Source organism: Balaenoptera acutorostrata, chromosome 6 (assembly GCF_949987535.1).
Source record: "Balaenoptera acutorostrata chromosome 6, mBalAcu1.1, whole genome shotgun sequence".
Lineage (NCBI taxonomy): Eukaryota > Metazoa > Chordata > Mammalia > Artiodactyla > Balaenopteridae > Balaenoptera > Balaenoptera acutorostrata.
Window position 1 is genome coordinate 90,183,133 of NC_080069.1, and position 16,661 is coordinate 90,199,793.

The 16,661-nt window shown below is 48.0% G+C and overlaps 1 protein-coding gene across 1 annotated transcript in view; it reads left to right on the plus strand.

Moving 5' to 3' along the window:
- FRMPD1 (FERM and PDZ domain containing 1) overlaps positions 1–13,494 on the plus strand; it is a 136,624-nt gene extending 123,130 nt beyond the window's left edge. The window contains exons 9-15 of the mRNA XM_057549156.1: positions 744–880; positions 1,909–2,035; positions 2,179–2,274; positions 4,051–4,233; positions 5,065–5,212; positions 7,458–8,264; positions 11,005–13,494. Coding sequence (XP_057405139.1) covers positions 744–880; positions 1,909–2,035; positions 2,179–2,274; positions 4,051–4,233; positions 5,065–5,212; positions 7,458–8,264; positions 11,005–13,388 — 3,882 coding nt within the window. The 3' untranslated portion in view covers positions 13,389–13,494. The remainder of the gene's footprint in view (positions 1–743; positions 881–1,908; positions 2,036–2,178; positions 2,275–4,050; positions 4,234–5,064; positions 5,213–7,457; positions 8,265–11,004) is intronic.
- The last annotated feature ends 3,167 nt before the right edge of the window (positions 13,495–16,661 follow it).

The following is a 16,661-nucleotide window of genomic DNA, read 5'->3' on the forward strand; positions in this document are numbered from 1 at the left end:
GATTATCTTTATCTGAGGAAGAGTGGGCCTGATTATCCCTCAGCATTCCTTTTTATGTCACTGAGTTGCTGTGTTAGGAGATTTGCAGTATATTGATGAAATTAAGGCTTAGTCCTCAATGTAGATGATACATTTTCTAATACCATTTAGGATCTTTAGAGTTACAGTTTTTATTGCTAAAAGGGGCATTAGTGCTTCAGAGCCTTACTTCAGAAATGATGAAACTGAGTCTTGAAAGGTCACATAATTTGCCTGGGTCACGCATTTGGTGGTGGAGCCAAAAATGGGTTCCTTGATCTCCTAGCCTGGTGTTCCATCTGCTGTACTTCCTTAGGTGAGGTTTATTATGTCATTTTTATTCTGATGAAAAGATCATTTGGGAGACATCACCATTTTACAGATGAGATAACTAGGTGTATTGACTTGCCCAAAGTCTTATAAAAATAGTGGCAACAAATAATAACAACAACAGCAGCAGTACTTTATATTTGAATAACACAGCGTCCCTATACCTGCTTTCAAATGCATTATGTAATTTAAACCTCAGAGAAGCTATATAAGGTAGATGTGACTATCCTCATTTATCAAGGGGAAGTACCAGTGCGCAGATAGTCTTAGTCAAGTAACCAAGGTCACACAGCCCAGAATTGGCAGAGCCAGGTCTCAAAGCTGCCTTTCACCTGAGAGAACAAGGAACACAATCTGTTCTTGTTTCCCAGTTCCTCTGATCTAATCTCTCCTAGAGCTGCAGCGATGTGCTCCAGGAGCGCTTTGCCGTGGAAATGAAATGCAGCTCTGCGCTCCGGCTCGCGGCCCTGCACATCCAGGAGCGGATCTACGCATGTGCCCAGCCACAGAAGATCTCTTTGAAATACATAGAGTGAGTGGCAGGGGACTTCTGTGTCCCGCCAGCAGCAGCTGTGTTGCATTTGTAACTTGGCTGGCCCTGGGCCAGGATGGCCAGATTCACAGAAAGCTGATAGTCACCCACCTACCCATCTGTCTGTTGTCTTCCCATTCATTTCCCTCTCCACCCTGTCCAACCCAGCCTGGCTTCCCCAGATATCAGAACCTGGCTGCTCCCTCTGGGGCAGAAACCAACTCCAGATGGAATGACACAGGATCCCTTTGTAATTTCCCAGTTCCTGGGAGGATGTGTCGGGAAATCAGTTGACAACTTCAGCATAAAGCTCTTCTGAGGGCAGGAATGCCTTGAAAATTCATTTGGTGTGAACCAATCGTGTTGCATTAGATTCCTATTAGGGTAGTTTCAAGTCCTGAGGTTCTGATACCTCCTGATTCTCAGCTTAAAATTTCACCTTGCTCTGTGTGGTGTCACCCCGATTTGCTAACCTCTTGCCTGAGCATCAAAATCGGATGGGGAATTATATTTAAAAAAATAAAACAAATCCTTGGCCTTACCCCTGATATACTAGGTCAAGTCTCTAGGGAGTGGTACCTGAGAATCTGTATTTTTAATGAGTTTGTTGGGAGGTTTTGAGGCTGTTAGGCTGGCATCATTCTGAAGCATGGCCTCAGGGATTCACAGGTGCTGTGTGTTGCCCCATGAGAGTATGCTATACAGGTGTGATGAGTAATGAGCTCCTAGAATAATCATGGGGTTTAATTCCTGAATGGCTGGTTTTTGTGGAGTGTTTGTGTGTTTGAATCCATGGATAGATAGATAGATAATAGATAGATAGATAGATATTACACAAACACACACTCTTCATGTATGTATTTACATACACTCCACAAAACCAGCCATATATATCTTCTGCTGAGAAAGAAGCTCATAATTACAATATTCTTAGAACACTAAGTACTGAATCAAATACAATTATACCCTTCATTAGAGTCAAGTACACTGTAAAAATGGGCCTCCTTGTCTCCAATGTCTTGTGGCAGGAAGGATTGGGGAATAGAGAACTTTATATCTCCAACTTTGCTACGAAACATGAAAGGAAAAGACATCAAGAAAGCCATTAGCTTCCACATGAAGAGGAACCAGAATTTGCTGGAACCCAGACAGAAGGTAATGTAGCCACGGCCCCTGTCGATCACACAGCTGTCTGTTGTGAAACCTCAGGGAAAGAATTTTCAACATTGACTGCATTTTAGGCAAATGAAAACTCTGACTTCAACAGTCTTTTTCATTTTCTTTTTTCCATACTTAAGCAACTTATTTCTGCTGCCCAGCTACGTTTAAATTACCTACAGATCCTTGGGGAACTCAAGACATACGGTGGGAAAATCTTTAATGCTACTTTAATGGTACGTATTAAACAACTGTGGGGTCCTACCCTTATAAAGGATGCAAGAGGTTCTCTGAAGATCAATGTATCTTTTAGCCTAAAATTCCTGAGGACTGGGTCATGGACTAGAATTTGTTTGGGAAACTAAATATTACGCCATCGGGGAGTGTCTATCAAGCCATTGCTTAGAGCCAGCCCTCTGACAGATGCTGGGGGAGGCAGAGCTGAATGAGACGTGATTCCCACCCTAAAATGATGGAGCAAGGCACCCAACAAGACAGAGCAAAGCCACAAGAGGCACAGGACCATTGCTGTGGGGTTTGATGACAGAGGCCACCACTGCTAGCTTCAGGTTGAGTGGGAAAGAAGGGGTTAAGGAAAGGCAAGAAGGTTGGATTTGGCCAGATTTCAGTACAGAGGAAAGGTGTTCTGAGGGCAGGGTACTGTAAGAAGTTTACCCTGGAGCTTTGGGTATATGAAGGTAAAGAGGAAAAAATGGAAATCACGAAGGAAAGATAAGAATGTTAGACTGACTGCCATGCTGGGGCTCCGATTGTTCAGAAGAAGGGAAGAAGTGAGGGGTGGAAGGGTGAGAAGGGAAAAGAGAAGCAAAAGAGCCCCCTGCTGTGTTACCCATTCCTCCCCTGGCCTGCTTTTTGGAGCCTAGGCCTAGAGCTATGTGCTTTGCTGCAGTCAGTGATGGGGGGTGTGGCCTAAGGGAACTCTCCCTCGCCACTCAGTCAGCCCCAGAACTCTCCAGCACAAAGCCAGACAATTTACCAATTTTATATATATATATATATATATTTTTTTTAATATATATAATAGCAAAGCTCCTTTCAGTGGATTTGGTGTGCCTCTCAGTCATTTACGGCAGTGATGGGTCAATTTAATCAGACTGCTGACCTAACAGTGTAGATGGAAAAAGAGAATCAGTGTTTTGAGAGAAAGGAAGAGCATCAGATAGTCAGAGGAAGGGAAAAATAGATTGAGTCTTTGTACAAGTAGAGGACTAAATGGTAGAAAAGAGACTAGATCACAGCAAGGAAACTTGAAAGTACAAGAAAAACTACCCACTTTTCCCAAGGGCTAAACCTGACCTCTGCCAACTGTCTAGATCTCATCCCCAGCCCCTCTTTACCCTTCCTGTCTAAGGAAAGAACTGGTAGTGGGAGAAGAAACCAACCACGTTGAACTGGCTCAGGGTGCTTGCTGGGTACTGGGGGTTACAAATGTAGATACATGCAGACTCTGTTGTCAGGGACCTTAGCATGGAATATGACTTAAATACAAAAAATTACAGTAAGAAGTCTTACCTCAGTGCTATCAGAGAAGTGCAGAGGATGTGGTGTGAAAACAACACAGAAGAAAAGGACTGTTGTGGTTTGAGGAGCAGGTCAGGCCGATGTTTTCTGTAGGCAGTAGGTTCTGATGGAAGCTTTTAAAGAAGGGTCAGGATTTCAGTAGGTAGTGATGACAGGCAAGGGATTCCAAGAGGAGGGCACAGCATGAATATAGGCACATAGGTGTGAAAGTATATGGTTGTGTTTATGGAACAGGTCAAAGTCCTGTGGTTTGATTCTCTATTGTTTAGTGTATTATGGGAGATAAATTTATACTTAATTTTTCTGTAGATGGGGCCCAGGTTAGGCTATCACCTAACTTGGTAGTCTAGGGGAGTGGTGGTGAGGACCTGAAATAAGAATCAAGGGGTTTTGTATCATGTCCTACATGTATAATGTATTTTTTCTCTAGCTTGTGAATGGAAACTAATTCCCTTTCCCCCCTTCTGCAGTTACAGGATAGAGAATCCTACATTGCCCTTCTAGTTGGAGCCAAGTATGGCATTAGCCACATTATCAACAGCAAACTCAACATCATGTCCACGTTGGCAGAGTTTGCAAACATCAGTCGTGTAGAGCTGACAGAAGAGTCTGAGAAAGTGAGCATGGTCAAAGTGCATCTTCAGGACATCAAGGTAATACATGGGGAAGAGATTTTTGAGTTCAGCTTCTGGAATCTGGGGCTAAATATTCAAGGGTAGTTTATATGAGTTTGGATATTAAGAAAGTCTAATGTCCAACATTTGCTTAAGAGGTGGAATTGTCCATCCTGTCCCATCAAAGGGAAAGTGATGAACAGGGTGCATTTTCCTGGACAGGTCCTAGAAGGTTTTTTATATAAACTGAGCTGGACCATGTACTTTCCTGATGGGTTCAGAAACTTAGATGGGAGCACCAGAGGGTTTTATTACATGCATGGGACCAGAATGGCTGCCCAAGATTTTGGGTGGCAGCAATTAAAATGTGTAAATGGTGTGGGGTACTTCCTGAGCCTCTCTGGAAGGTCCTACAATTATCCTGCCTTCCTTTGATTTAATCCCAACATGCTCAGGGATGGTGCTTGATTCTTCTTATCCCCCTCTCCTCCTTCTCTACTCGCTCCTGCTCCTTTTCCTTTTCTAGGTCAGGTCTTGAAGGGGCCCCATGGTATGAATGAGCAGGGTAGGGTGGTTGGGATAGGGGGCTGTGGTTGGGATAGAGGGACAGGAGACATTGTGGAGATTGGATGGGAGGAACCCACTGTGCATGTGTGAGTGTGTGTGCATGCACGTGTGGTTGTGGGTGTGCACACGTGTGCACACTCATTTCAAGTCTTATAGATGAGAAAATGGGACACCAGGGGGCCTGCCTGTGGACCATGGCTGGATTTAGTTGGAATCTCTCACTGGCGCCACATGGCCTTGTTGCCAGTCTTCAGACTATCCCTTAGCCCTTTATAAGCATAAGAGCTCTCTTTACCTTCAAAGGTTCTGACTTTGCTGCTGGAATCCAACAGTGCAAAAGACCTAGCCTGCCTGATTGCTGGGTACTACAGGCTATATGTCGACCCAGTTACCTCCGTTTTCCTCTGGCCGGGAAACAAACAACAGGTGCACCGGGTATCCGCTGAAGAAGGTGAGGTGCTGAGGCTTGCCCCAGTAAGGACAGGCCCATTTCACTGCCTTGTAGGTCAGGGCATCCTAAAAGGAGGTGGTGCATTGAATGGAGCTGAGACTCCCACTCAAGTGGAAGTAAGCAGTTGATCTTTCCAAATTCCTAAATAGAGAAGCTTTCTTTGTACCTGAGAGTCCCCTAAAGCCAAAGAAGGCTATGGAAGGTCTCTGATTCCCTGTAGTATTTTCTAAAATCATCTCTAAGATCCACTGTATTTTATCTTTCTTTGCCAGTAAAACAAGATGTCATTTATTTGTTCAGAAAATACAGCTGACCTAGCTTCTCATCCCATTCCTGGGTACTCTATTGCATTCTCTTGAATTATAATAAAAATTCTCAACCTCACATGTTTAGAAGAAGGGGATACCTGGAGATAGAAGGGAAAATCATATGATGTAAGGAATGAAGTAGGGGAGGCCAGATGAGATGAACATTTTCCCAGGCCAACTCCCAGTTTCTACCAGGCTTTTGCTTCAGCACTAATTTTTTTTTAATTGGAGTATAGCTGTTTTACAATGTTGTGTTAGTTTCTGCCGCGCAGCTAAGTGGAGTTCCCTGTGCTATATGGCAGGTTCTCATTAGTTATCTATTTTATACATATTAGTTAGTGTATATATGTCAATCCCAATCTCCCAATTCATCCCATCCCCCCTTTCCTCCCTTGGTGCTTCAGCACTATTGATGCAGCATTTTCCCAGTGGTTTGCTGATAAATGTTTAACAACTGTCTCTGCAGGGAAAAAACAAAACAAAACAGAATTCTAATTTGAAGCAATTGCCTATTTCCATGGCATAAACACTCCCACCATGACTAATTTCAAGCCCCCGATGTACTGTCACTGAACATGAAGGTGGGGAGAGGTGCTCAGTAGCGCACCGTTATATGGCATTTCCTCCATGTGGATAAAATAGGCATAAGTAATCATAGATATTGGATGATACTAAAGTAAAATAATTAGGAAGTGAAGATTTTGTGTGCTTGTTACCTTTGTCTTTGACACAATTTATGAACAAGGGATGATACTTCTGAATATGGTCAGGGAGACAGCGCCCCATGGAGTGGTGCTGTTGTGGAGGCCCGCTGGGGGTGCAGGGCAGGCGGCAGTGGTCACAGGAGGCCTCCAGAGCAGGAGGTATTTGAAAGAGGTCATGGAGAACATCGTGGAGTTAACCAGGCAAAGAAGGGAGGAGAGATCCTTTGAAGCAGAGGGGACACAATGGAGGCATGACACAAAGGGTAAGGTCGTGACGTGTGAGAAGCTCGCTGTAGTGGCTGGAGCATGGGAAGGCTGCGGCGGGTGACCAGGCTGCTGAGGAGGGCTGGGGGCTGCACTGTGACAGGGTGACAAAGTTGCTGAGAAGAGATATGGGCCATCCTGTTAGAGGGTGACCAGACTGCTGAGGGGATCAGGGCCATCCTGTGAGAGGCCCCAACCTTAGTAGGAGAGCTTAGGTGCTTCCCTGTAGACAAGAGAAACCAAAAGAGGGTTTAAATAGAGTGTAATGTGTGATAAGAGAGAAGTTTAGAAGGATCACACCTGGAGGCTTACGGTGCATGAGAAATTGGAGACCTGGCTCAATGCCTGCCCCCAACCCTCTCACCATGAATCCCTCCCAAGTACCAGCAGTGGATGACTTTCCACTTTCCTAGAAGTCCTGTAGCACCAGTAGGTCCCTAGGCCAGGCTTCAGAGTGGTGCCAGCCTAGCAGCCTCAGAAGTCCCCATAAAGTTGCTAAAATACATGTTCTTGGGCCCCACTCCCTAGATATCAGACTCAGTTCATCAGGGCTAGGTCCAAGGATCTGTTTTGTTTTGTGTTTTTTTAATATGATTCCCTATCTGATTTTGATGCCCAGTCAGGACAGAGCTGAGAGTTTTAGGAGGGGCTTAGCAAACCAACTAAATACCCAGATGTTTCCATGGACAGATAGATCTCCTTGGAGATGGAGGTAATCCTGTGTCCTTTAGTGGTTGTTCAGATAGATGTGGCAAAGGAGACTTGACACTGTGGGGAGAACATGGAATTTGGAGTCCCATGGACGCTGTGTCAGTCAGTGTAGCATGATCTGGGCCTGTCACCCTTCTGAACCTCAGTTCTCACATCTGGAAACTGGGAGGGCAGGCAGAGAGGGGGGCGGGAGGACACATAAGCATCTGCCTGTCCCCAAATACTGTTTTGTAACCCTTGGTGTCTCCTGTGTTGCAGGCTATGAATCCAGGGCATGCAGTGACTCCGAGGAGTCCTCTGAAGTGGACTGCGTGTTGGAGCCCCTCTCTGACGGACACCTGCTGAAGCTGGGCCCCTGCAGACCACTTGTAGAAGAGGAGCAGCCTCCTGGGGACAGCTCCACGCCTGAGGTGGCCGGGAAAGGCCCAAGCACCTGCGGGGCCAGCAGCAAAACAGACAGTGCTGAGTCGGAGGCATCGGACTCGGCCAACACTGAGAGCCGAGGCTGCAGAACCAGTGGCTCGAGCGAGTCCACGGACGCCCTGGAAGAGGATGACCTGGACGCCTGCTCCTCCAGCAGGTCCAGCTTCTTCCACCTGGGCTCAGTAGGCTTCCCAGAGAATCTTGATTCTGACAGCCAAGAGGAGAGAAGCAGGATCGAAACCAGTGGCTTTCTCTGTCTCCTGGACCTGGCTCAGAGAGCCAACCCTGAGTGCCAGAAGACAGAGTTTTCTGAGAGTCCCGCTCCTGAGACCTTCAGCTGGGGACCGGAACTGAGCATGGTCAGGCTGGACCCCAGGATGTACGAGGGCAGCCAGATTGACTACTACAACCTGTGCACCAATGTCTCCCCCGCCAGCCACCTGAGCGACAGCTCGGACAGCACAGCTTCCCGGCAGGGTCGGGGCCTGGCAGCCTGGGCCCAGCAGGGCGGGCCTGAGGCCCAGCCCAGCTCCACGCTGCAAGCACTGGCCCCATGCCTGCCGCTGGCCTTGGAGGATGGCAGTTCGGATGAGGAATACTATGATGCAGCTGACAAGCTCACACCCCCAGATGCCTTCTCAGGTGAGCCCTCCCTCGTAGATCTGCAGATTGTGCAGGCAGCTCCTCAGTACCCACCGGGGGCCCGGGCCAAGCTTGATGGGAAAACAGGTAGGTAAAGCACGGTCCTTGTTCTCTTTTGAGGTGGGCCAGCTGGGCTCAGTGGATCACATTACGGGCATCCCGACTTCAAGTAAGGGCTACAAGGGAGGTTCAGAGAACTGTGGGCAGGCAGAGATGGGTGGCATTAATTCAACAGTGGGAATCAGGGAAGGCTTCCCAGAAGAGGCAGCAAATGGGCCAGGCGTTGTAAGATGGACAGAATTTACACAGAAAGAAAAGGGTTTGACAGCCCAGCAGAGGGAAGAAGCTGTGCCATTGTTGACCCCAAAGCTTTAAATGAGGCCTTGAAACAAAAAGAACCTAACTGACAGGCTGTTGGTGGCCCTGAAGGGACCCAGACATAAGGCAGGGGGATCATGTTTCTTTCAGGATCCTCATCCCTTCCTCCACAAAGAGTGTGGGGTGTCTTTCCACACAGAATGAGTTCCTAAGCTGACCTGAGATCCTTGCGGGACATTTACACACACACACACACACACACACACACACACTCTCTCACTCTGCACTCTGAAGAAAAAAATTGGAAAATAGCACACAGACATTAGGGGTGACCTACTAAGAGCTGGGGAAGCTGCAGCCCTTTTCTTTGTTCCAGCCCTTTCCTGTTGCTCCCTGCCCTCTAGTGGTTTCCCGTTGCTCATGGGAGAAAGGCCAGCTTCTTAGCAGCCCCCGCAAGGTTTCTTGAGGCCCTCTGTGACATGGCCTCTGCCTGTTTCTCTCCTTCCCCCTGAGCCCTCTCCATGCATTCCTGCCACACAGACCTCCTTGCCATTCTTTAAAAGTGCCCAGCTCTTTTCTACTTCCAGCCTTTGCACGTGCTGCTCTTTCCACCTGAAACATTCCTCACCCTGATCTTTGGCTGCGGATGCCCATCCATCTATCAGGCCCCGACTGGAAATTCACTTCCTCTGGGAATATTAACCAGACTGCCAGGACTAGGACAGGTCTCCCCATCCCTGTCACACATCCTGGGTGCTTCCTGCCTGGCACTTAGCACTGCCTGTAGTTGCATATTTATTTCTGTGATTTTTGTATTGACGTTTCTCTCCTTCACTAAACCGAAAACTCCTTTGAGTGTGGGAACTGTGCATTTCACACTCATCTCTGTGTCCTGGCACATAGTGCCTGGCAGTTGCTGCTAAATGGATGAATGAATGCACTCTCCACCATCTACCCTGACTTCATTAACTGACCTAGAAACCTATGGCCAGATTGTGCCCTGCTTCCCACAGAACCCAGCCAACTGCCATCCATGCCCCCAGCCTTGCCCTTCTGGGTCAGCCATTGTGCTAGAGGCAAGATGGGCGTGAGACAGACCATCAGTCAAGGCCTTCCTTTATGGGAGTCCAGTCAGGGATATAAGGTCCACACTGGATACTCCCTCTTTTACAGAGAGCCAGTGAGGTGCTGGGGAGACAGCCCAGACCTGGGACTCCTGAGCCTGGGGTCTGGTCTGGCCCCTGACTCACTGTGGGAGCCTCTCCTTTTTTAGGCTTCAGAAACACCCTTGGTCAGTGGCTGTAGGTGGCCTAGAGCGGCAATTCCAAAACGTGGCTGGAATTCCAAAACATCGAAATCACCCAAGGGACCTGGTTAAAATACTGTAAATTCCTAGATCCCAGCCTCAGAGATTCTGATTTAGGAGGTCTGAGGAGCAGCCTAGGATTTGATGAAATTTTTAATAAAGTTCAGCCAGGGTGCAAAAAACTGGTCTAAGAGCCCTCTGATTCTCAGGTGCTAGCCTGTGATCTTAATTCCTTCCGGCTGATTCCCAGGACTTCTTCACAAAAGTGCGTCTCCTTGCAGAAAGATCCATCCTGGTATGCACAAGACCCCTCATGCCCATGACTGAGAGTCACAGCCACTTTTTGTCAAAAGAAAGCTCGCTTTGAACCCTCACCCATGTAGTGACAATCATAACAATGACAGCACTGGCTCCCTTTAGTGAACACCCATTAAGCACAGGCCTTGTGCTAGGAGCTTGATACGTACTAAGTCATCTAACCAGCATGGCAGTGCTGATTGACACCACTGGTATTGACTGACTTGGGTTAATGTAAGCACAGAGAGAAAGTGTTGGAAGGATGTAAGATAGCTTAGAGAATTGCCAGCAGAGGTGAAGACCTGGTTCAGACACAGGCAGCAACCAGATCAGGGGGTGGGGTAGCAGGATTCTTAATTGTACTGTCAGGATACTGTGGCTGCAAAGAATGGGCTCTACTGTTTTTTGGTTTTTTTTTTTTTTAATCAATGTGTTTGAGTTTGAAATTTTAGGAAATTTTGTGACTGACTTTCTAGGTCATAAATCTGACCACTTGGCTGATGTGGGTAGGGCCCCTTCATTAATAGTTCCAGCAGACTGTAACCATTGGGGAGATGTCATTCCCCAAAAGGAAGTTGGGGTACTGTGACCAAAAGATAAGGCAATGGATCTTGGGCAACCAAGAACCAAAAAAGGTCTGCCACGGTGATCATCCCCATCTTTCAGAAGAGGAAATTGAGGAGCTCAAGATTTAACATGACCACGGTTACACAGCCCAGCCAGGATTTGAACCCAGGCAATCCTGAGTCCTGAGCCCAAGATCTATAAGTCTCTTTGTTTTTCTGCTTTTCATGTTCTTTTTCCTTTCTTGATTCTCAGGGCTCAGAGCTGCTTCTGCTGCAGACACCAGTGCCACAAGCTCACAGAATAAGGCCAGCACTTGCAGCCCTGAGGACAGCCTGAATCCTGGGCCAGGGGGAAGAGAGCCAAGCAGAAGGGGAGGGGTGAAGAAGTATGCCAAGACCCTGAGGAAAAGAAGGTCTTTCCTACAGACCGACTACACCTGTCAGGTCTCATTTCCCCTGATGCCATCAGCCTCCCTGGAGAGCGTGGACGACGTGTGCTACTATGACCGGGAGCCCTACCTGGCCCTCAGTGCACCCTCCCCAACTGTGTCCTGTCTGCAAGATGTGCAGGGTGAGCCTGGCCTCCTGGAGACCAAGGCCCTGGGGCTGCTGGCTCCCCTGAGGGAGACCAAGAGCAAAAACCCAGCCACCCGGGCCATGGAGATGGAGCCTGAGACCATGGAAACCAAGTCGGTAATCGACTCTCGAGTGTTTTCTATTTCTGCCATTCGCCTCCGGATTGACCCCAGCCATAAAGAGAATTCTGGGATTGCCCCTCTGACCGCCAGTGTTGCCAGTTCCCCAGCAAACACTCCTCACAGTCCCAACCCAGGCTCATCTGGCCCAGATACGGCTCAGCTAGGGCTTCCCCAGACCTTATCTCCATTTCAGGACTCGGATGGCAGGGCCCTCCGAGAACTTGCCATGGAGCTTGGGGACAGCACCTCCTCCCTCTCCAGTGCTGACTTGAACCCAGACAGAATCTGCCTGACCATCAGCCCAGGGCCACATAATATCTCTCAAGGAGACACACTAGAGCTGGGAGGGGTCCAGATAGAAAGAGGACTGGGATCTCTGTTTACAAATCATATGCAAGAAACTGCCCCCCAGGACACAGGGTCTCTGTTGTCTCCTCGAGACAGGCCTAGAAGTGGTGAATGTGGAATAAATACAGAAGAGAAGATGGCTTCTTTCCCTACGAAGGAGGAGCAGCAAGGACAACTATCTTTGGAACATGATAGAGAAGTTACACACAAAAATGGCACCAACTTACTTCGTGATGAATCTGAGAAGGATCCAGCTGACCCCAAGGGTGACGTGTTGAATGCTGTTCCACAGACTATTGGTGTCAGTGCTCCAGCTGGTGGCATGGTAGCCTCCCTCTCCTTGGAGACTCCTGTAACAAGGACTGAACAGACCCCACCACATTCCCCCAGAGACCCCCAAGGACAAAGCAGAGAAACCCCAGGCCAAGCCTGCCAGGCCCAAGAACAAAAACTATTGGCAGAGCTGGATTTAGACCTGGGTTTCTTGCTTAGGGACCAGACCATTTCATCAGCTTTCCCTCTGGAGGAGGTCAAGGCAGAGCCACCTAACCATGTGATAGGGGAAGATACCACCCCTAGGGACACTCTTCAGCAGATCTGTTTGAATCCAGGGCCTTCTCTGCCAGAGCCACTACCGTGGTCCCAAGAGGAGCCCCACTTAGAAGGTTCAAATCATTGTTCACTGCCAGAAAGCAAAGATAGAAGCCCTAGCATGTGCCTTCCTAATGAGAAGTCTTTCCTGTGCTTTGCCCCAGAAAGCTATCCTAAAGTTTCTGCCAGTCTCAGGACGGCCACATCTTCGGGGTTTGCAGGCGTGAATGAGACTGTGGCCCCTAGGACCGGGATGGAGCAGTGCAGCTGCCAGTTCTCCTATGCCACGTGCTTCCGTGGCCTGCAGCCAGAGATGGAGGAGGAAGACAGGGGCCTGGAAGCACACCCCACAGTCCCCCTCACCTCGCCACCCTCTGCAGGAGGCCAGCTGGCCCTGCCCTGGAGGCCTGCCCAGGCCCACAGCTGCAGCACTGAGCCCCTGTCGAGGAACAGCCACATCTGGCCAGAGTACTGCGCCAGGGCTCTGAGACAGCTGAAAGCTGCCCCTGCCAGCACCCCCGAGGGATTCGTCCAACTCACGGAGAGCTTGCTGGAATTACAGGACATTTTAGAAGCTTCCTGGGGAAATGGGAACACGCACCCTTCCGAGAAGTGCACCTGGCACTTTTCTGAAAGCCGGAGCCGCCTCTGCATGGGCTCCCAAAAGCTCCTGTTGAGCTGTCAGCACGTGATCAGAATGGACCAGTCCCCCGAGGAGATGCAAGGTGCTGTGCGCGACACCTTCCAGCACCTGGTCCAGCTGGCCAGCCTGTGCTTCCAGTTCACAGCCTGCAGCCGCTGCTCCACCCGACACAGAGAGGCAGCGGGGAACCTGAGGGATGTGGTGTACACCTACCACCAGTTTGTGGAGGCCGCTAAGCTCACCTGCGAGAGAGGCTACCATGACCTGAGTGTGAAACTCTTGGCCCGTCAGTGTACGGCCCTCACAGCTGCTGTATTCTGTTTGACCCAGAAGTTCTGGGTCTCCACTGCCCTGTGAGCAGGCCAGTTGCCCAGACCCCCTGCCCTGCCCTGGACACTTCCCTGAGCAGCTCCTACCATTCCTCTGCCCACCTCTCTCAAATGTTTATTATTTAGAGTGTTCAAATAAACTGCTGCTTAATCTTTGCCTGAATCATACAGAGTGATGACAAGTTTGGGTCAAAAGCATCCGCTCATATTTGTTCAACAAACATTCACTGGCTTATTCATAAAGATGAGTAAGACGAGCCCCTGCCCCTGGCCAGGATGCTCACAGCCCCTCTGGGTGGGTACAGATAAGCAGATTGCCATCAGTAATGTGTGTACCCTAGGAGGAGCATACCCTGCGAGTGTGGAAGCAAGAAGTCACAAACTGTCCCAAGAAGGCAGGGATGAGGGAGGAAGGTGGAGTCACTGAAAAATTGTCTTGACTTCTCATATCACACTGATTTGGCAATAACCTCTGCAAATAGGAGTGAACACTTGGGATATTTGATAGATTCCACCTTCACAGGTTTTGGTTTGCAGCACCTGCGCCTGGAGGCCTGGTATTCTTGGCGGCCTCGCTGCGATAAGCATAGGTTGCCACTAGGTGGCAGTAAGCACCTTAGTTGCATGGCCCCCCATATCCAGGTGTGTGCTCTGTGCTTTACCTGAAATTAACTCCACCCTCTATCCGTTTTAAATATCTAAAAAGGCAAACATTAAAACCCTGAACTAGATTTGCCCTTTTAAGAATAATATTAGAGCAAAAGAAATATATTCAGTACCTTTCTAATTCCAGTAGAGCCACTTAATCCCTGTTAATCTTGGTGGGACCTTGGTCGGACATGCTACTTAACCTCTCAGTGCTTTGGTTTTCTCTTCTGAATATTGGGGATACTAGTGCCTGCTTTGTAGGGTAGAAATCTAGTAAATACTCAATAAAAGTTAGTAATAATCCCCAAAGTTTATGGATTCTTCTCCTACTCTGAAACCCTTCCTTGCATTTTGTTTTCAGACTCCAGGAAAACTGACCTGAAGACAGCCTTGGGAGGCCTTTTTCCCCTGGCTTTTCTGTCCAGGCAAAAGGTGGTTTAGACACTCACTTTGGGCTATCAGTTTACTCAAGGGGTCCTTCTGGGGCTCCTGATCAGTTGTGGGCTCAGTGCTTCCTCTGCAATTTGTCTCCTCTAAAGCTCCCTAACTTCTCTCCTTCACCCAGCAAAAGCAGGGCAAAGGTGAGGGTGTTAAGTGACATACCCAAGCTCTTGCCAATCAGAAGGAAAGCAATATTTGGGGAGAAGAGAAGAGAATCTACCCATCCCCTGTTACCAGTTACTTGTTAACTAGTAGCCAGTTAACCAGTACTAGTGCCAGGAAAAGATTTATTTTCTTAAAGGCCTGTTTCTTTTCACAGAATACTTTGAATAAAATTTAAATAAGGCTCTTGAAAACAGATTTAAAGTGATTTCATGACAATGGAAAATAGGAACAATAGGACACCCAAATACTAAAAATTGTATGATGCTAAACAGGACTTGAATACTTTTACTGTGTTCACAAGCTTAGGGAAGGAGCTCAGGACTTCAACTCAATCAGAGCTTGAATCCTGGCAGTGTTGTTATAGCTGCTTCTCTGGGCCTCATTTTCCCCAAATGACAAAAGGAAATAACACTCGTCTCATTTAGTGACGGCCTACAATGTGCCAGATGCCTTATTTAGATAACTTGAATACATTTTCTTATCAACACAACACCCTAAACTAGAGATTGTTATATAATACACATTCAGCATTATTGTGAGAAATAAATTCTCATGGAAGGCAGGATGGAGACTGTGAAGCCTCAGGCACAGGCACTCAGATGTTTGTTTCCTTCTTCCTTTGCTTCCTCTCCCCTCAAATCCGTTAGCTTCCTTGGGTTGCTACTGTATGGAGCTGGCATTTTTGCTCTGAGCCCCCATGAGGTGTACTAAGTCCCAGAAGTTCTGAAGCAACCCCTCACTGCTTGTTGAGAAGCTAAAGTACAGGGGGTTTGCCATGTTTAGCACTTTCTCTGAGATACACAGCTCCCTACATGAGAGCAGGACAGGACTGCCTACTCCCCAACACAAGAATCAATTGTTTAATGACTGAGAAACGACTGGATATTTACACTCCTTCATTTTTGCACCCACCGTCATATTGGCGGATTTATTTCTTTAAACAAACATCTATGGTACACCCATGCCAGGGTGCCTGATGTAGGATTATGGATGTAAATAGTTGGGTGAGAATCTTATCTGCAAGGGCTCCTGGTCCAAGAGGTAAGACGACATGTAGAGATAGAGACCCACCTAAGGCATGGTGTGCTCAGGACCACCAAAGAGAACAGATAAGGTGCTGTGAGAGCTCAAAGGAGAGAAGTAATTTGGGGGTGTTGGGGGGAGTGGTGATCAGGGAAGGCTTCCTGTAGGAGGCAGCATTAATTAGAACTAGTATGTCAAGAAGTGTTGATTGGGGACTTCCCTGGTGGCACAGTGGTTAAGAATCCACCTGCCAATGCAGGGGACACGGGTTCGAGCCCTGATCTGGGAAGATCCCACATGCCATGGAGCAACTAAGCCCATACACCACAACTACTGAGCCTGCGCTCTAGAGCCCATGAGCCACAACTACTGAGCCTGTGTGCCACAACTACTGAAGCCTGCGTGCCTAGAGCCCGTGCTCCGCAACAAGAGAAGCCACCACAATGAGAAGCCCGCGCACCGCAAGGAAGAGTAGCCCCTGCTCGCTGCAACTAGAGAAAGCCCACACGCAGCAAGGAAGACCCAACGCAGCCAAAAATAAATAAATAAATAAATAAATTTATAAAAATAAAGTAGTTTTTTTTAAAAAAAAAGAAGTATTGATTGAGTAGCTATTGTATGTCAGGTCCTGATTTTGGTAGATAGGAAGGTAAGTTTTTCTCAAGAAGGGAGAAAAATCACTTGTTTGTTTATCCTGTTGACAAATATTTACTGTGCATTGGCACCGGGAATACAATCACTAACATGATAGATGTAAGTCCCCTCAAGGAACTTATTATCAGCAGGGAAGACATAGGGAAAAAAAAAAGATTACTGATAGGTGAAGATTGAAATAAAGAAAACGAAGAGTGCCAAGATGGGGCTGGGATGACCCAATCTTCCCTGGGGTCGGGGGGGCGGAGGGGGGGCGGGGTGGTCAGTAAAGGCCTCTCTGAAGAGGGAAGGTTTAAGCAGAAGCTTAAAGGGTAAGAAGGAGCCAGCCATGTAAAAAGTGAGAGAAAATGGAACAGTAACTGCAAAGGCT